Below are 20,713 nucleotides of genomic sequence, written 5' to 3' on the forward strand. Positions count from 1 at the left end.
ATTCGCAATGTTTTAAGTGGGGCTGTGGAGTTGAACCAACCACCACAAACTCGTGCAGTGCTGGGAATCGCTGTTCTTGAAAAGTAGTGGTGGCTAGGGATTCTCCACTCTGGTATCCCAAACTGGAGCAGCACACGCATATCACTCCCCTCCTGCACCAGGGAGTATGGCTGGACCTGGGAACACCTGGGTGCCAGCAAGCCGTTCAGCTTCAACATTTAGTAAAAAAAATCACCTGACTCCAACTCCGACTCCTCAGTTTAAGAAACCACCTACTCCAGGTACCCAAAATTTCTGACTTTAACTCCTTAGTCTAATTTTTACAAGAACTGTGGAGTTGGTACAAAAATCATCCGACTCCTCAGTTTATTGAAACCACCGACTCCAGGTACCCAAAATTGCTCTGAAACCACAGCCCTGGTTTAAAAATAAATAAATAATTTAATAAAGGATCACAAAAAAAATTCTATGAGATATGGACTAGCTGGATGTCCAAATTTAAGCTCGCTATATAATATTCCCTACTTTTCTGAATGTTTTCTCTAACCTCTGATGTAACTGAATTTTTTGAATATTAAGATTTATTTTACTTTTGCTATTGTCATAACTGATGTTAAATCATGCTTTCGAATGTTACTGTTTAATCCTATATACACACATATGGACCTTAACTTCCTGCTTGTATGGACTGGAGCCGAACCGAGGGAGGGAGGGATTGGGGGGGGGGGGGGGATATCAATGTTTGTTCTCTGTAATGTTTATGTTTTTTTCAAAACTAAAAATTGTTTTCCACAAACATAAATAAATAAAAAAAAAATAAAAAAAAAAAATACTCACACATTCATCTTCCCGCATACTGTATGCGATTTGCATGAAATGCTTTCCTAAGGGTAATAGAGAACTCATGCGGATCACGTGTTTTGATGCATAGTGCTTTGGTGTTATATTGGTTATAACATATAGAATGTAATAATACTCCCTGAAAAACTAAGAGAAAGAAATATTGAAATACTGTGTAATCAAATGCAGCTCATGTTGCATCCCTTTTCATTTTTCTGAGCAAGTGAAATAGAGAGCAGTAGGGTGTAGAGCACATCCAGTGCTGTGAATTGGCTTGGGGTGTTCAGCCCTCACTGCACAAACATGAGCTTCACAAAAACATTTATTTGTTACAATTGATACAAATCCTAAAATAAATATGCAGTTTGTCTACTCCCTGCTTTCATGGAAGCAGACAAAGTGTTAACATCCTGTGTTTACAAATTAGCAGCTTTGCAGTGGCAGAGGAGATTCCTGAGCTGACACAGCTGAATAGATCAAATTACAGTGGTGATTAGAGGTGGTGATCACAGACGAGGGGAAATTTTCTTCTGTCCTGTAAAAAGAGTTCAGGTCCACTTTAAGGAACAGAACAGGCATAGTTCCTAAGTCCTTTATAGGAACCAGGAAGCCAAGAAAAAGCCTGAAGCAAAAATTTGTTTATACATTCATCCTTCAATATTTGCAGAAGACAAATACAGCCAAGTATGAAAAATACACATTTACAGAACTTTGTTAATGCCCTTTAAAGGGTGACATGAAGCATACAAGCTGCAGTGATCAGGTCCTTGAGAAATTGACAAAGAGGATTCAATGTATTGCAAAAAAACAAAAAACCCCAGCACAAAATATACCCGCTAGAGACATGGATGCTGGCAGAGGCTGGGTTAAAGGACCTTGTGGATTTTGTTAGCTTCTCTCCTTTTCAAACCTCTATAAGAAATATAAAGGAGTTATTTTACTGGTTGCTATGGGTACAGTCTGTGCATTCAGACAAGTTCTTTAGGGAGCCCAGTGAAAACAGCCGGGGATGTTTTTCACCCTTGGACATCAAAAGGAATGAGATGTAGTGTTCATAAAGAAAATAAAATGAGGAAGTCGGTAAGGCAGACCACATGTTTCTAGAGTAATGCTGACTAAAGGCAACCTGTCCCCTCAAACACTGGAACACAGGTTGTCCATCAGCGTCAAAGGTCATGGGTCAAACCTGTCTATTGTGTTTACTATGTGCTCTGAATTTTGTTTTTTTTTTCTGCAAGTGGGACTGAAGTATCTCCCAAAAACCCCCTGCAGAAAGTAAGCCAAGGCTCCCCAACAACATCTTGTAGCATGCAGGTAAAGCAATGAGAATTCTTGCCTTGCAGTACTAGACCGCCATGTTTGAATCTCAGCTAGAAACACTACCTTAATGGGGTTTGCAGGTTTTTCTTTTTGTGCATGTATTAGCTAGGCATTCCATATGATTTGTACATCCCAAAACCAGTAACCAGTAGGATAACTGGCTTCCCCCCAAAAGTCCTTTGACTGCGATTTTGTGCATGTTAACTTGCAACCCATTGCTAGACTATAGCAGTAGAGATGTTCATATAAACGATATGCAGCTTGAAATTGGACCAATAAAAATGAGCAGGAAGCTATTCGTATTGGTCCAATTTCAAACTGCATATAATTTACAAGACATTCGAATTTTAGGCAAACTTATTTGCATTTGATTAGCCATCTCTGTATAGCAGCTAGCACTGTCAGAAGATGCACCAGAAAAAGAAGAAACTGTTGGTACTAGCCTAAAGGTAGCCAACCACTGATAGATATTCCTTCAACCTTTCCACCAGATTTCATCCATTTGCTTACAAATAAATGTGCACAAGTGCATTGGTAGCTTAAAAAAATGTGGACTACAGTGTGCAACACGCCCTTTACCTGCTTTGCAGAAAAACATTTTTTTTAATTATACATATATATTTGTTAAAAAAGCAAACATATGGTACATACAGTACGTGTTCACAAGTAGATTAGAAATCAAAAGACAACATTGTTAAGTTATAGGGCAGTAGGAGGCTCCCAATAATGAATAAAATCAGATTTAAGGACAATTTAAGTCTAAAGGTGGCCACACACGATACAATAAAATGATCCGATTTTACAGTAATTCGATAAAAACTATCGTATCTCCCGGAAAAAAATCGAAAGCTTTTTTTTTCATTCGACTGAAAAATCCGATCGTATTTCCCGTTTTCTTCGATTTTGATCGAGCCGGACTGCCAGATATTTTTCTTCAATCTTTCTAAAGATTGTATGGTGTGTGTTGGATTGTCAATTTATTAATATACACACCCTAGCAATTTTGTTAGAGTTTCCAATCATTTTTATCACAATTGGGGAACAAATTGAACATAGGTGTGTGGTACATTGGTCATATTTTTGAAATGTTACAATCAGTCAGAAAAATTGATTGCAATTCTTAAATTGAACAGATATTTAAAAAATTGCATGGTGTGTGGCCACCTTAAGACAGGGTAAGAGATTGCTTACCTAGGGATGGGAGTCCAGTTATAAGTCCATTTTTTTTTACCTGAATGATCTCATTGAAAATATGTACAACGACCAATGGACAAGCACCATCTAAATACAATGAAGTAGACTGACTAAAGCAAATACATGGAGTGTGCAGAAAGACCTATAAATCATAACAATCCAAAAGAAAAAAAGAAAAAAAAAAAAGGTCTAAGTACCACTCCAAAATATAAAATCAATTAGGTACAATTTTTAACCCATCAAGGGAAAAAACATCTAAACACAAAAAAAACAAATTGCGGTGGGAAAATCAAATAAATTGTATAATAATTAGAATAACAAGGCGTACTGCAAACACATTGTAGACACAGAGTTATCTTCAGTAGATAATAATCTCCTAGGTAAGTAATAAACCCATTAAGGTGAAGGTTAATTAAAAGTTCTGGTGCAGAGGCAGCAAGAAGTAAACAAACACTATGTATAAAGTGTCTAGTGCTGTGAGGTAGATTTATAGATGGCAAGGTGCAAAATAAGTGCTGGAAAACTGCAAAAGTGAGACAGCATTAATTAGGAAAATACATGAACCTGACACGGTTCACGTATACAGCTCTGAGGTGTGGTGAAGCAGTTTACGGTGAACCACGTCACTTAATGGTGGGGGACTGCTGTCCGACTGCATAATTCTTTAGTAAGCTTCTAAAGTTGGCACGGTTTGTTATCCTTCTACCATTTGGCATTGGCTCTCCTTGATGTATTTGGTCTATAGCTTCCATCCATCTCCTATACACTGATTGATGGTTACTGCAGTGGTTTATTTTCATTTCACTTAGGGTAGCCATACATCTAGCAATGATGGGCAGATTCAACCAAGAGACAAATCTCTCTCTAATCGGATCTGCCCATATACTGCAAGGCCAATTCCTGATCAGTATCATGCTGAAATCGATCAGGAATTGGCCTTGCGACGCCGTATCCACCACCTCGCCGACCTGATGCTATCCCCCCTAATGTTTAATGTGCAACCCCTCCCCCCCCCCCTCCCCGGTGCCCACTGCACTCTATACATTACCTGTCCACAGCTGCCACCTGCTCCGGGCTCCCTCCACCGTCTGTAAACGCGCTTCACGTGGTTGTCTAGTGTGTGACATCACACATGCTCCCTTACTAGGCAACCACCACTAGGACGCGTGTGTGGACAGAGGAGGGAGTCCGGAGCAAGCGGCAACCGCGGACAAATAATGTATAGAGTGCACTGGGCACATTAAATATTAGAGGGGACAGTATTGGGGGTTTTGTTGCTCATCCCGATATTGCTTGCCGTTACCACTGCAAACCCAATCGAGCAAGTTGGACCTACATCTTGTAGCATGTTCGACTGATTAATATGACGGTCGGGCATGCACTCGGCGGCACAGATTTTCATCAGATTCCTATTATAATAAGCAAATCAGATGGTCATTCGGCCGCCAAGTTGCCATATGTATGGCACCTTTAGAGGCAGGACTCCTGCATGCAGGTGCCTTTGTTTTTCTTAATTAATGCTGCCTCACTTTTTCACGTTTTCCAGCACTTATTTTGCACCTTGTTATCCATAAATCTACCTCACAACACTAGACACTTGTTTATGTTATTTTTAGAGGTTTTTATTATTGATGGTTTAATAAATTTAACCTAATTGATCATTTATTTTGGTTCAGTGCTGAACTTGGACCTCTTTTTTTCTTTTCTTTTGGTTTTCAGCATACTCCATATATTTGCTTTAGTCAGTCTAATTGCATTTAGATGGTGCTTTCCCTGATGTTGTACACATTTTCAAAAAGATCATTAAGATAGAAAGAGAAGATTGTATTTAATTGATCCACATAATTAACAAATCCAATTTACGATTGTATTTGTGATTGTATCTATGAAGGTTCACCACCATGATTGATCTTGCAAGGATTGGCAGGCGGTAGGGTTAAACCCTCATCTGCTCACCTGTAATTCATTAATGATAGAACTTTGCCTACCTCCATCTATAAGACAGTTGTGGCCATGTTTCCTTTAATCTTCTAAAACTCTGTGGCCTCACCCACTTGCTTGCCACGGCCTGCTCCCAATTCGACAGCCACTAATTAGGCTACAGTTGCCGAGCTGGGCGGCGGGCCATGACAAACTGGTGTTGGTGGCTAGAGAGTTTCGGAAGTTTCGGGAAAAAACGCCACGGCTACAGTACTTTTCTGGATAGAACACCACGCTAACCAACTAATTTCTACTTTCTAAGGTTTACCGTAGGTCTCATCCAATATTTCCTTCTGTGTTTTAAGTGGCTGCTTAGCTGATCATGTGACTCAGCAACATTTCAGTTGTCAGCAAGTTTTCGCACAAAATCTGATGTCAGGTTTCCTTTAAGATTAGCCTGTTTGCACAAAATACATCTGCAGTAACAGGCAAACCATAAGATCTGATGTCCAGTTTGTGGAATATATCAGCCAACCAGGACCTAGACAGATATACCTTATAAGGATGTGCACATATGCATACAGGGCATGCACAGTATCTATTGGACCACTACCTGCGATATGACATTCATTGCAAAATATAGTCATGTAATGCCAGAGAAAAAGATAAACATTTCTGACCCACTTAAAGGACAACTGAAGTGAGAGGTGTATGGAGCCTGCCATATTTATTACTTTTTAAAGTACAGTAAACCCGAGATGAATGAGAGATTCATCAGATTTGAAATGTCAGAAACACCGGATCTGCTGCATGCTTGTTCAAGGTCTATGGCTAAAAGTATTGGAGGCAGAGGATCAGCAGGACTGCCAGGCAACTGGTAATGCTCAAACGGAAATACATATGGGGACAAAACTGGACAGACTGCATTTGCAGGTCATCAAAATTGCAATTATAAATCAACATGATGTAATTTTTCATTTCCAAGAACAGTATGGTCAAATATAGTTTCAGCTGATGTGGTCATTAAGCTTATACAGATGGCCCAGAACTGGACAACAATGAGCGGTGTACGTCCTCAAAACGCGAGGCATCACACAGCCACACACACGGCTGCTGACAACAAAAATTAAACTTTAAACTTAAAAAAAAAAAAAAATGCAGACATCTGACTGAATCTTAATACACCGCATATGGTATTTGTGTGTTCCTGTTAACAAGTTATAAAAATAGCTACATGACATCCTGAACAATGGTGGTTTGAAAAACAAAATTGAAGCAAGTATCTAGCAAATTGTAAACTACACGACATCTTTTCATGCCTTCATCTTAGCGCTGCTTTCATGTCATAATAATCTCAAATCAAAGTGATTTACCAAAAGACTGGGGAAGATTGTCTGCTACTTTTTCCCCCAGTAAAAAGATTTTTATTTTTAAGGAAGCACAAACCATAACTCAGAGAATGAAGCTGTGAACTAATACAACCTTCCATACATGTCTCAATACTGTATGATTAAGGCACAAGATGCAAAGATTAAGCAAAAAAAGAACTAATGAGGGGTGGGGGGCTGATAGTTAACTATCCTTTAACTGAGATTCTAAACCTTTAGAGCACCCTTACACTGAAAATCGTGATTGCAAACGCACTGCAATCACAATTTTCCCATTTTATACCAAACGTTTCTTTTGTTGCGAGGTGCAACTGCATTTTCCAGACAAAAATAATGCTGGGAAAAAAACTGCATGCACTGCGTTTGTAAAACAATTCTAATCACTTTAGTGGAAGAGGGGCACAGCGATTACCATCATAATCAGATTGTCCTTGCGATTGGAGAATTGTCACCAAACACTGACATCTGGATCAGAATTAGGTGGAAAGGAGCCCTTAGTGGCAGAGCCAGATTTAGGGCTGGTTCAGACGGGCGTTTTTGTGGCGTTTAACGCAGCGTTTTTTGGGATCTACTGCCATCCCATGCAAGTGAATGGGAGCGTTTAGAGCTGGCTTTTGCAGGCTTTCATGAAAGCCTGGCAGTAGATCCCAGCGTTGCGTCTAGTCTCAAAAGCAACATGCTGCTTTCAGAGGCAGTAAACGCGAGGAAACAATAGCAGAGACCAGAACTGCTAGCCTTGAACGCTTTTCAAAAGCCTTCAAAAGCTAGCTTTTAAACGCTGGCGTTTGAACGCAATGCCAAGCAAAAGCTCAGCAGACGCCCGTGTGAACCAGCCCTAGGGCCATACAGGGCCACAAGAATAGCAATAATTTCAGCCCCACCCCCCTCTCCCAGTCACCCCATTGTAAGGATGTCTTCCCAGTATTAGGTAACCCATCACCTTCCCCAGTATAGGTAGTCTGAAAGGGAACCTAAACTGAGAAAGATATGTATTTTTCCTTTTAAAATAATACCAGTTGCCTGACTCTCCTGCTGATCCTGTGTCTCTAATACTTTTAGCCACAGCCCCTGAACAAGCATGCAGATCAGGTGCTCTGACTGAATTCAGACTGGATTAGCTGCTTGCTTGTTTCAGGTGTGTGATTCAGCCACTACTGCAGCTATAGAGATCAGCAGGACTGCCAGGCAACTGGTATTGTTTAAAACAAACCATCCATATCCCTCTCAGTTTAGGTTTCCTTGACGTCTCCCTAGTCCAGGTAGGCAGATGACCCAAAATATGGGTAGCCAGATGACCAACCCGCCCACTATAAGTAGCCAGATAATTCCTCCACTACAGGTAGCCAGATAACACCCAATATAGGTAGCCAGATGACCATCAATACAGGTAGCCCGATGACCCCCAATATAGGTAGTCAGACGAACCCCCAGTATATGTAGCCAGATAACCCCCCACTATAGGTAGCTAGATGACTAACCCCCAACTATTAGGTAGCCAGATGACCCCCAATATAAGAAGCTAGATAACTCTCCCACTATAGATAACAAGATGACTCACTCCTCCAGTATAGGTCTCCAGATGTCGCCCCCCCCCCCCCCCCCCCCACACACACACACACAGACAGGCACGCACAGTATAGTTAGCCAGCCAACCCCCCCCCATCTTCAGGGCCTCATTAGGGCAAAATGACTTAGACTCCAAAAATTGGAGTCACAAGTGCTGCATACTGGATTACATGCTGAATTATACCTGTTATTATAAAACCGTATCTATCTATCAATTTGGTCCATTTAATCCATTTATAAAACCGTTTCCTGGCTCCTAAATCATATGAACTGCCTCTTAAATTTCACATTACTTCAGGCAACCCTGCTAAAGAAACAGGATTTAATTGCCTAATACCGATGAAATATAAAACCCAGCAAACAATGAAACAGAAAAACTTAATACCAAAACATCAACAACATGAGATGCAAAGTTCATATTCACTCTTCTAATACTCCACTCGCAGAATTCTCATTCATTATAAAGATGCTTATCATTTAATAGAGGTTGACGTGTCACAGTTCTGTAACTAGCACGACGTTTATGGTTACAACCATGTCGAGAATGTCCTGTGCCTCGTGTAAGCTCTGCTATTAACCCACATCCTGCCCCATCAAGCTTTACTCTGCTAACCACATGCCAATTCTTATAGAAGGTGTGGACTGCAAAGCTTTTACCACAGTAATAAGTAATAAAACCAATCCTTTACTGAGAAGAGACCAGAGTGCAACGGCTCAGGGGCCGACAATTTGAGAAGCTAAATATAGATTGCTCTATTTCTACTAGGACATGTTCATACAATATAGTGATGTGGCAAAGATGTTTGCAACTGTCTGATCAACTGTTATACCATGGGAAACTATGGGACTTGCTAAAAGACACATATATACAGTATGTACCAAACAAACAATGAAGATAAGGACTATTTATAATGCCTACAGATTGCAACTTCTTTGTTCTCTACTTTTAAAAATCAGACCTCCAATTTAAAATAACCATCTGAATTCCAAAAACAAGTTTTATGGGTTGGAACAGTGGCTTAGTGGATAGTAGATAAGGTCAATGAGATGTTGATAATTTCAGTTTGCATAGAAAGTTAAAGCAGCTTGGAACTGGGCCAAACAAAAGTAGTAACAAGTCAACTTGATTGGCCCAATTCCAACCGGCATTATGTTTGTGTGGATAATCTCTGTTGACCATCTCTACTGGAAAGCACTCTCACTTTGCAGCACGGGAATCCCAGGTTGTGTTTGTACTTCCCTCGTTTTCACAGGTTTCCAACCACATCTCAAACAACATGCAACGTGGCCACCCAATCGTAATTTCAATCAATTTGACAGGCTGGAAGGATTTCACCCGGAATGTGGTGGTCGGGTGCCCAACGGTAGTGGAGCTCAATTTGCAGACAATCGATGAGCCCCTGGCTGGTCTCCCTAATGTGCAATGTGTTCCCCCTGGGCCTGTGGTGAGTGTTGAAGTGGTGCTTAAGCTTACCTGTCTGCTGGTGCGCTCCTGTGTCATGTGTCCTCTCTCCATTGTCACCGGGTGCCTGTACCTCATGACCTGATGGCACATACAAAGTCAAAAACGTACTATGGGGTTTCATGGGGTACAGGCACCCGGCGGCAATGGAGGGAAGACACAAGAGGAACTCCCCAGCGGACAGGTGAGCTTAAGCACCGCTATAATGATATGTTCGATGAAAAGGATGTCAGAACACTGATCTACATCATACACAGAGGCAACATATGCGCTGTCACCATCCACAACACAGAACACCTGTAGCGTGAACTAAGTCTCAAGTCCCCTGCACACTACATGCGATTCCGATTTTTAATCGATTTTCACATGCAATTCCGATTTCCAATTTTTAAATCGGTACTGCATTTTTCTTTTGCTAGCATCCAGGGAAAATCGGAATCGCAAATCGGATTTGCAGTGTGCACGGGGCCTCAGGGTGGTCAGACTGTCGGAAGAGTACGTCAGTCTTTGACCTATAGTATCATAAGCACTGGAATAATAGGATAACCAGGCAATTGGCATTTTTTTTTTAAAGAGAAATAAATAGGGCAGCCTCCAATAATCACTCTTACTATAGGGTCACAATGTCACAATGACAACTCCCTTCATGGGGCAGCAAGATACACAAATGCACTCTGATGGCCATAAAGCAGCCCCTCAGTTCCCCTCCCCAATAATTTTCACTCTTTTCCTGGATCCACCACTTCCTTGCTCTGCAGATCTCTTCCCCTCTGACATCACTGTGCATGCGGGCAGTGAATGCAATGCGTCTGTGTCTTCAGTAGAATCCACCCTACCACATCCAAAGAATAAAAGGGTAGTTTACCAGCTAATCAAAAGGACTTCCCTTACCTTCATATATTACTAAGTATGGGTTCTCTTGTAAGAAACTCAGGTGGGACAAGATGGCCGTCATAGAAGGTGTATCAGTGGATCTACACATTCTCACAGAAGCCCCAAGGGAAGAGACCACTGCAAAGTAAAGATTAAGTGGACCCTTGGACCAGCAGGAGATTTACTTGAGAGGAAAGTATGTGGTTCTCTTTACAGGCTACTTTTTGTACTTCTGCCTGGAGTCCTGCTTTAAGATATACAGTATCCTTTAAGTGAGGGAAGAAAAAGCCCCCTTCAGGTCAACCACCTACACCACAAGGACTACAACAAAAGTTTATGGCAGACTCTTATCTTGTTAGGAATCAGGTTTCTGTAGCCTACTCATATCTCATTCCAAGAGCAGGTTCAATAGTCCAATAAACCTACCTTTCTTAATCAAGGGGAAAATACAATTCTACTTTTGCTTAAAAAAAGCCATACATTTATCATTAATATGCGAGGTAGCTTGCATTTTTTAGGTTATGCTGTCAATGTACAGACAGTCCCCTACTTACAAAGGACTTGAGATACAATGTTTCAGATATACAGAGTTGTCTCCATTTACAAAATATACAATACTGTTTTGTTATTACATTCTTTGTTGTTAAACGTTACAGTTTTGTATAAACTGTAATAAGTAATTTAAAACACTAAAAGTACACTGAAAAAAATGGAGTAACAGTTTAAACTATACTGTATATCCCAAGCTAGAGTTGTCTGAAAGTAAATCAATTATCCACATTTCACTGTGTATAATACAGTACTCAACTTACAAACAAATTCAACTTACAAACCATCTACCAGCACGGAACCTATTTTGTAATGCTGGATCCACACTTGTCTACTAGTTTTCTGCGTGTTTTTCTGCATGAGCTGTCTGACAGTGCTGCTCTGCTGTCAGATTTTTTTTCTGCATGTGAAAAACGCATTCAAGTGTGAACTAGCCCACTGAGTAACATAAGTTCTCAGAGGAACAGACTAACCAGCGAGCTCATGGTGAACCAGAACTCGTTGGGGTGTGTGAGGGGCTACAATGTTCCTAGAAAGCCTCCTTACTAAAAATGCTATGGAAAGCAAAAGTTTGCTTTCTTAAAACAGAAATAATTTGCGATAATTCAGGTTGGAGTGAGCTCCGAGATGTCTCCCAGTGCATCACTGCTGAATATATGCAAATTAACCATTGTCGTCCTTAGAAGCTAAACATACCTCCAGATCCGCTGGAATGCAATGATGAGTTCACAGTTTTCCTGTGCAGAAAATGCACAGAAAAACTGATGAGTGTGGACAGGGCCCAAGTAGCGGACTTGTAATTTAAGACAGGCCATCTATGGAATATCAGCGTTCCATGCAGTATTCAGATAAGTCGAGGAAAATGGCCCTTTGTGTACTGCTACTTTAACAGATGTGTGAACAGATCCTATACTTAACAGAGGATTCATTGATATATCTAGATGCCCTTTGCAGAAAATGTTCCATAAACGGGTGTGGTATGAACTCAGGATTGGTGAAGCTTAAAATCTGTAGCAACAAATACACACATACATAAATAAAAAAGAGTAAGCTTATCTAGGTCTTTTGTCACACAGAGCTATAGCACACCTGTCTACCCAAGGCTTAAAAATGCATTTTCTGAGTCCACTGTTCTAGATAGAACACTGTTTGTTATGATGTGGCCTGTTATAATTTGGTGCAAAAGATTCACGGCTGCTATATTTTAGAGAGGTGTCTCTACTAGTGTTTTGTTTTTGTTTGTTATTAACTCATAAAGCCTATGTAATATATACTGTAGTCATTTTTTTGGGGTTTAAAAGAAATAGCGCTATAAATAAAAATATGGCATATACCAGATTAGTACATATATGATAAACCTGTATATAAAGTAAGTGCCCTATACTTCATCACATGTATATTAAATGCTCATCTATGGAAGCCAAATATTCCTACTGCAATAATAGTCATACTACTATCCAGTGAATCTATTGTTATTTAATATTGAATACTTACTGTGAAACTGTTGTTCAGGTTCTTGGTACTTGACTCGGCAACACTGGCATCTGTTATGTCTACCTCTTCAAATATGATGGACTGCAAGAGAACACCATAAGATTGGATTTACAGCAATTGTAGAGCAATACGTGGTAATGCACTATGCATACAGTTCTGGAGGTATGAAAAGCTACACATTTTGCTGACAGAATCAATCCAGTTGCTATGCATCATATTAAAGAGACACTGAAGCAAGAAAAAATATTATAATATAATGACTTGATTGTGTAGTACGGATAATTACTAGAACATTAGTAGCAAAGAAAATATTCTCATATCTTTATTTTCAGTTATATAGTGTTTTTTTTTATAACATTGTATCAGTCTATAATATTTGCAGTTTACACACTACTCAGCATTCTAAATGATTTAACAAAGAAGGCCAGTGAACTTTTGACCTCTACTCTGCAGGAAAAAAAAAAACAATACAGTCACAGACACTTGAAATAACAAGCTTCAGAAGACAGAGTTCTCTGCGACTTTGAAAGTTGTGGAGCTCAATGGCTCTTTTGCATAGATAACAACTGGAGTTTCTTAACTCTTCCTGTACTGGAAACAATATTAGAATGATGTCTCTGCTCCTCTTTATTTCTTAGCTGTACTACATGTGCAAATCATATCAATTTTTTTTCTGCTTCAGTGTCTCTTTAAAATGTCCACTGTTTCTATTTAACAGCTCACCTAAAGAGGACGTGACAATTGGAACAACAGAAACGAATCAAAAACAAAATAAAAGGGGTAACCAGTGGTGGGCCAGTCCCCGAGCAAACCAAACTGGTCGGTCAATTTGCAAAAGTTTTATTGATTCACAACTTATTTTTTAATTTTAACCTTAAAGAGAACCAGGGACAAAGCACCCTCATGTATTTTACCATATAGATCAGTGGGGACATGACAGTAAACACCTACTCTGCTCTCTGTTTCATTCTTCTCTGCTAAATCTGCCTGTTATCAGCTGTGATAAGAATCCCCAACTGAGCATTCAGTCTAGCTTTGCCATGGAATGATTATAGCTGAGTCTGTCTTCTGTAATGTCTTTTCAAGCCCAAGTATGCCCCCTTGTGGCTCTGCTATAATGACCCAGCTATAATCATTCCAGGCAAAGCTAGACTGAATGCTCAGTCAGGGATTCTTATCACAGCTGATAACAGGCAGATTTAGCAGAGAAGAATTTAACAAAGAGCAGAGTAGGTGTTAACTGTCATGTTCCCACTGATATATATGGTCAAATACATGAGGGTGCTTCGTCTCTGGGTCCCTTTAAGGACACAGTCACAGTGTAATGTTAAGCCTATGCGACATTCACAGTGCAACGTTAACATCTCGTTGTAAATGTTGTGTTATGGTAACTCACTGCTTGCAGTGTGTTACTTCTAAACGCAGATGTTAACAGATACAGAGAGGCATACTTTTCATTGCCTGTATGCTCCACTTTAAAAAAAGGTGGTACCACACATTAACACTGCGTAACCGTCGCATACAGTAGGTAGTACAATGCAACATCCCGCTGTGACTATGCCCTAAAGCTGACCTTAGTAATCTTCACTAAGTTAGTTCAGCTTCACTGAATTCCTAAAATGTGCAGACATGATTTTTTTATTACTATTATAGTGTGGATATGTAATGCAGTAATTGACAAAGTACAAAGCACCAGTCATGCTTGTCCCGAAAAGGGTCTCCCAATCTACTGTCTCAGCCTAAACCTTACTCAACCGTAGCTTTAGTTTCTAGAAGAAACCAGTGCAGGGTGGGTAGTTTGAATTTGGTGCCAGTGGATTTAGTGAGGTCACAGAGCATCTGAAACAGCATCTCTAATTTCCAATATTTCAGCCTGATGATGAGGTTTTCATTGCTTTTTATTTTGGTACTACTCAGTCGATTATCTTACTGATGCTGAATCCTAACCTACATGAATGACTTCCTGGGATGTAATGTTGAGCCCCTTTCCTGATGCCCACACCCTAGGGGAAGGCGGTAAAGCATTACGGTAAGTAGGGAAGAGCTAGTTAGAAGAAAATAATTCCTGAAGATGAACTTTACCTCAGAAAAAGAGAAATAGCCGACGAGATTTATATTTTTGCAAATTTATGTAGCTTGAAATTGGACCAAAGAAATGAAGCTGCTGCCTACTCATCAATGTATTTTCCAGGCAATCAGTTATTCAGTTCTTCAAACTAACTGGTTCCATGTCCAGATTCCTTCACCAATAACACAGACACCTTTAATAACCTCTTGGAGTTTTGGAAGGATGTAGATTTAATAGAACATTTTGGACTAGCTATCTGGTCATTGAACAAAATGAACACTAGTGCTAGTAAGTGGCTACAGTATAAACTGTCTATGAAATAATTGTTTAACCCCCTTGGCGGTATGAAAAATACCGCCAGGGGGCAGCGCAGCAGTTTTTTTTTAATTATTTTTTTTTTTAAAATCATGTAGCGAGCCGAGGGCTCGCTACATGATAGCCGCTGCTCAGCGGCATCCCCCCAGCCCCGCCGATCGCCTCCGGCGATAGGCGATCAGGAAATCCCGTTCAAAGAACGGGATTTCCTGGAGGGCTTCCCCCGTCGCCATGGCGACGGGGCGGAATGACGTCACCGACGTCAGCACGTCATTGGGAGACCCGATCCACCCCTCGGCGCTGCCTGGCACTGATTGGCCAGGCAGCGCTCGGGGTCTGGGGGGGGGGGGGGCCGCGCGCCGCACCGGATAGCGGCGATCGGGCGCGCGGCGGCGGCGATCGGGGTGCTGGCGCAGCTAGCAAAGTGCTAGCTGCGTCCAGCAAAAAAAAAATTAAGTAAATCGGCCCAGCAGGGCCTGAGCGGCACCCTCCGGCGGCTTACCCCGTGTCACACACGGGGTTACCGCTAAGGAGGTTAAAGAGCAAACTGTAGTGAAAATAACTTAATGAATAAAATTGCTTATTTACAATATCCATTTATGGATTTTTTTTTAGTCAGTGTTTGTCCACTGTAAGATCTTTCCTCTCTCTGATTTACATTCTGAAATGTATCACTGGTGGTGACCTCTTTAGTTCTGCCAGGTGATCTGTACGAAATGTTCGTTACTGAGAGTTCTATGTACAGAAGGAGATCTTTCTTACTAGGCCGTTGGAAAAAGCTGTTATTTCCCACAATGCAATGAGGTTCACAGTCAGCAAACTGTCAGGACCATGGTCATGACATCACACTGTGGGAGGGGTTTCACCACAATATCAGCCACACAGACCCCCATGATGATCTATTTGAGAAAAGGTAAAGATTTCTCATGGGAAAGAGGGCATCAGCTACTGATTGGAATTAAGTCTGCCTTTGACATGGTAGACCAGGGTTCGAATCCTGGCTAGGTCAAGTACCTATTCAGTAAGGAGTTCAAGGCAAGACTCCCTAACACTGCAGGGTGGCCTCTTGAGCGCGTCCCAGTGGCCGCAGCTCTTGAGCGCTTTGAGTCCGACAGGAGAAAAGCGCTATACAAATGTTCAGATTATTATTATTATTATAAGTTCAACCCTGGGTTAAAGTTCTTCTTTAGGCACTTTATACAGTTACTGTAATACTATTAAACAAAATTGCAATAAATGCATAGAAATCTGAGGAAGGGATTGAATATTCTACAGTATCTCGGCTACATTTAGGCATCAGAGTGTTTGCTTTGCTGGTACAGAAGATATCACAGGGGAAACACCTGCACAGGTCAGGTGACACAAACCATATATTTAGAGCGGTCATACCTGCAAAACTGTAAATGCTACTCACAAGCATAAACCGTCTACTGCTGTGTCTAATGTAAGCATGTATTGTACGATACAGAAGTTCTTCTACCAAAATCCCTTGAAATAGATACATAGGGCACGTGCCAGGATGTTATTAAACCAGGTTACTATTTTGGTTACAAATGTCACCTTTCTTGCCAAGAGTACAATATGTTACTCACAGTTTCCCATGCCTTTTCAGCAGAGGAGGTAGGTGTGTGTCCTTGCCATTAGTAGACACCACAGATGTTTAATAGGATCCTAAAATTTTGGCTTGCATGCAAATCTAATGCAAATTGTATGCAGCTTGGAACTGGGCCTAATACAGTACATGTACTTCCTACCATTGTTATTGCCCCTATGCCAAGCTGCATACAATCTGCATGCAAGACAGAGTCACTAGTGTCTCACTAATCATCTCTAATAACATTCCAGACAGACAAACTCCATTGTTTTAGGTTACAAAAACTCTGCCCGGGCTAGAAAGAGGATTATTTTAATTCAATTCTTGGAATAAGCAAAGAAAAAAAGAAAACAGACACACACCCTCTCCGGAGCTCAATGGAAAATCCAGGGTTGTGGAGTCGGTGCAATTTTGGGTACCTGGAGTCGGAGGATTCAAAAATTGAAGAGTCGGAGTCAGGCGATTTTTGTACCAATTCCCAAGCCCTGGTAAGAACTAGACTAGAGAGTCAGAATCGAGGAGTCAGAGCAATTTTGGGCACCTGGAGTCAGTGATTTCATAAACTGAGGAGTCAGAGTTGGATGATTTTTGTACCGACTCCACAGCCCTGGGAAAATCAGACATTATTCTTACCAAAAAGTGACCACAATTTTTGTAATTAATTAAAAAAGGTACTGTATATACTCGAGTATAAGCCGACCCGAGTATAAGCCGACCCCCCAACTTCTACCTGAAAAAACATATTGACCCAAGTATAAGCCGAGGGACACCCGGAAGACATGGAGTCTGCATGGAAGGTCTCTGCAGGTGGTAACACTGGTGGTAACAGGTGAGCATTGTGACAGCTGGACAAGGAGGACAAGTGCAGATCAATATGGATCAGCTGCGCTATGCTTACTGTACGTATGCGAGCGGTCTAGTGGTTAGCAGCGAGGGTCGGCATGGCAACAGGGCTGGCAGAAACTGTGACCACATGGAGGGTCTGCATGGAGGAAAACAGCAATAGTATGCACCTGCACACTTACAAAGAGCTGCCAAGGGAAATGTAAGCCCAACAACAACAATGATTCCTGCCACTCAGAGCAGTGTTACACAGCTGTGCAACTTGGCAGCCAGTACCTCTTCAAAACAAAACCATTGGTACACATTTATGTTATAGCCCAGGGCAAAAGAGGATACAGGTTGTTTTGTCTTACCAGTCTGTCGATTTCAACTGTGTTCAGCCACTGGCTGATAAAGGCAGAGTACTGTAAAGTTCTGTGGACTCCCGTTCGCTTACAGCTGCCGCTTCTAGTTGAGAGTGTGTCCATCCCGTACAACTCCCCCTGCCTCCTGCCCTGTCCTTCTGATAGCTCCCCACGTCTGTGTACAGCTGCCGCTCCTATTTGCAGCTAGTAGTCACCACACTGACAGCGCTGGGACATGCTGAATACAGCTCACATCCAGCGCGTGTCTCGCCGCTCCGATCTCCCTCTTCCACTTCCGCATGCATCAGTGAGTAGGCGGGCCGGTCACCATGAGAACAGATTTGCTGAATGCAGAAAATGGAGAGATGGATGTCATGTGGTAGTGGAAGGGGAGATCGGAGCGGCGAGACACGCGCTGAATGTAAGCTGTATTCGGCATGTCCCAGCGTTGTCAGTGTGGTGACTACTTTCTGGAAATAGGAGCAGCAGCTGTACGCAGACATCGGGAGCTATCGGAAGGACCATTCAGGAGGCAGGGGGAGTTGTACGGATGGATACACTCTCAACTGCTGCAGAACAGACTCCACATGGCTGCGGGGGACACAGAGCTGTCACCGCTCAGCCTGACTATTGATTGTGGAGGCTGTTACAGTTTGGGGGGGCTCACTAAAAAAAAAAAAAAAATGGTGACTCGAGTAAAAGCCGAGACCCCCCACTTTTGGACCACTTTTTTCGTCTCAAAAACTCGGCTTATACTCGAGTATATACGGTACTTCTGAAAAGCTTTTAATTTTGGTGCCTCGGTTCATTTTTGCCGAACTTCCTTTTAGGGAAATCCGAGGGGGCAGAAAAAAAACAACGTATTACGCATTGGTCATATTAGGCATGGTACAAGCAATATCTCTAGTCCCCAGCCAAAATTCACACATTAAATATTAGTGAGGGCAAGAACTAAGGTCTGTGAACATTGAGATAATCAAATATTCCAGCTTCATTTTTGCCGAACTTCCTGCTTCATGACTCAATTTAGACAGGGAACTCTGGTAGCTTACTAAAGGAGGAGATGTACAGTAAATTAAAGCTGTGTTACTTTCAAGCATGTCAACCCGTGCAAAATCCTCCCCCCCCCCCAAAAAAAAAAATGTATTAAAAAAAAAAAATAGGATTGGATGCGCAGAATCACAAAAATGTCCGTTCACTGCACACCTCATATGGTTAATAAACCTCCACACTTTTTTTGAGCCTGTAGGGCAAGCAGCTCTGCTATGTACATTATGATAAGGTGATATGGGAAGTCTAAAATATGATCTATCTCTTAGCTTTTCAGAACATTGAACTGTTCTGGACAGAGAACTCTGAGATGTCCCTGGGATCTATCTGTTACTCTTCCAGCTTAGGAGTCATGACCACCAATGGAACCACTTTTGCCTTTTAATTTCCCCCAACGCTCTAATTCCTCTTCCAGGCCCTGGAACTCCTGCAGCTTCTCATACTTCCGATTCACAATGTCGATTTCATGTGGCACCACATCTACAGCCACTACAGTCTTCTGTTTCGTATCTACTGCTGCAATGTCTGGTTGACTGTCCAGCACCTGTGCATCTTCTAGATCTGGAAGTCCCAGAGGGTCTTGTCCCCATCATTCTCCATAATTCTCTGTGGAGCTAGTACATGCTCTGAACAGGTTGAGTAACAATGGCTTCTCTGTAAAGCCTGCATCTTAGCTCCTGCATGGTGTGGTAGATTACTGCTACCAGGGATCTGCGGATTGGCGCTTGTCTGCTATGATCAGTGCCTCACTGCAGTCAGTCAAGCCCTCTTCAGCCACTGGAAGAACTTTTTAATGTTAACCACTCAGCTATCTGCTGATGGTAAATCCCATGCAGTCTTGTCTATCATAAGTTGCTCTCAGTTATCATTGAAAGAAAACTGATTTTCATAGTAATGTCCATGTCTTCCTATGGCTCAGTTCCCACTATACGCGTTTTAACTTAAAGGAGTTATCAGGCAATATGAACAAACTAAGCGCTACTTACCCGGGGCTATCTCCAGCCCCAAGCATGTCCCTCGCCGCAGCTCTGCCGTCAGCCATTCGCCGCAGCTCCGTCCCGGTCCCCGGCGATGACGTCAGGCCGACCTCCAGGTATGGGGCTGAGTAATCACCGGCTATTCAAATCCAGACTGAAAAGCCACCTGTTTAGCCTGGCATTTCCGGACTTATTAAATTCTTCCTCTGTACCACGATGGTCTGAGCCATGCTTATGCGCTTTGAGTCCTATGGGAGAAAAGCGCTCTACAAATGTTATTTGTTGTTGTTGAGTAGACACAGCGGATCGCTCACGAGTTGGCAGTTACTGACTGACTTGGCTGAGGCGGCCGTTATCAGCAGCCTCAGCCAGGCATGTACGAATCTTAAAGCCCCATCTACACCATGGGACATTGAAGCGATCCGACGGCTCTTCCGCGTGCCCGCCGCGTCCCCGCTCGTCGCGCGTGCGCCGCATTCGATTCCCCGCTCGTGCCCGCTCGTCCCCGCCGGCGCCGCTTATCTCCCGCACGATTCCCTGCCATTGTCCCCTTGCGGGGATCGAGCAGGGAATCGGCGGTGCGAAGATCCGTCCTGCCGGATCTTATCAATCGAGCCGCATCAGCGTGTAGATGCGGCTTTAAGCCTGGTACACACCATGCAATTTCCCATCAGACAGGTGGGTCGAATAGATAATTCCCGACAGTTCCGATCTGATTTCCGATCGTTTTTCTGATCGATTTGCATATAAGTGGTCAGAAAATCGATAAAAAAAAAAAAAAGATAGGAAATCCGATCGGATCTGTCAGAAATTATCTATCGACCCATTTGTCTGATGAGAAATTGCATGGTGTGTACCAGGTAATCGATTTACCAATGACCACTTCAGCTTCCTGCTGAGCAGAACACCGCATATT

The 20,713-nt window shown here is 42.0% G+C and overlaps 1 protein-coding gene across 4 annotated transcripts in view; it reads right to left on the reverse strand.

Moving 5' to 3' along the window:
- DGKD (diacylglycerol kinase delta) overlaps positions 1-20,713 on the reverse strand; it is a 157,599-nt gene that overhangs the window by 77,745 nt on the left and 59,141 nt on the right. For all 4 annotated transcript variants that reach the window (XM_068280598.1, XM_068280597.1, XM_068280601.1 and 1 more), the window contains one exon: positions 12,607-12,687. In XM_068280598.1, the coding sequence (XP_068136699.1) occupies positions 12,607-12,687 (81 nt within the window). The remainder of the gene's footprint in view (positions 1-12,606; positions 12,688-20,713) is intronic.

Source organism: Hyperolius riggenbachi, chromosome 4 (assembly GCF_040937935.1).
Source record: "Hyperolius riggenbachi isolate aHypRig1 chromosome 4, aHypRig1.pri, whole genome shotgun sequence".
NCBI classification, from domain to species: Eukaryota; Metazoa; Chordata; class Amphibia; order Anura; family Hyperoliidae; genus Hyperolius; species Hyperolius riggenbachi.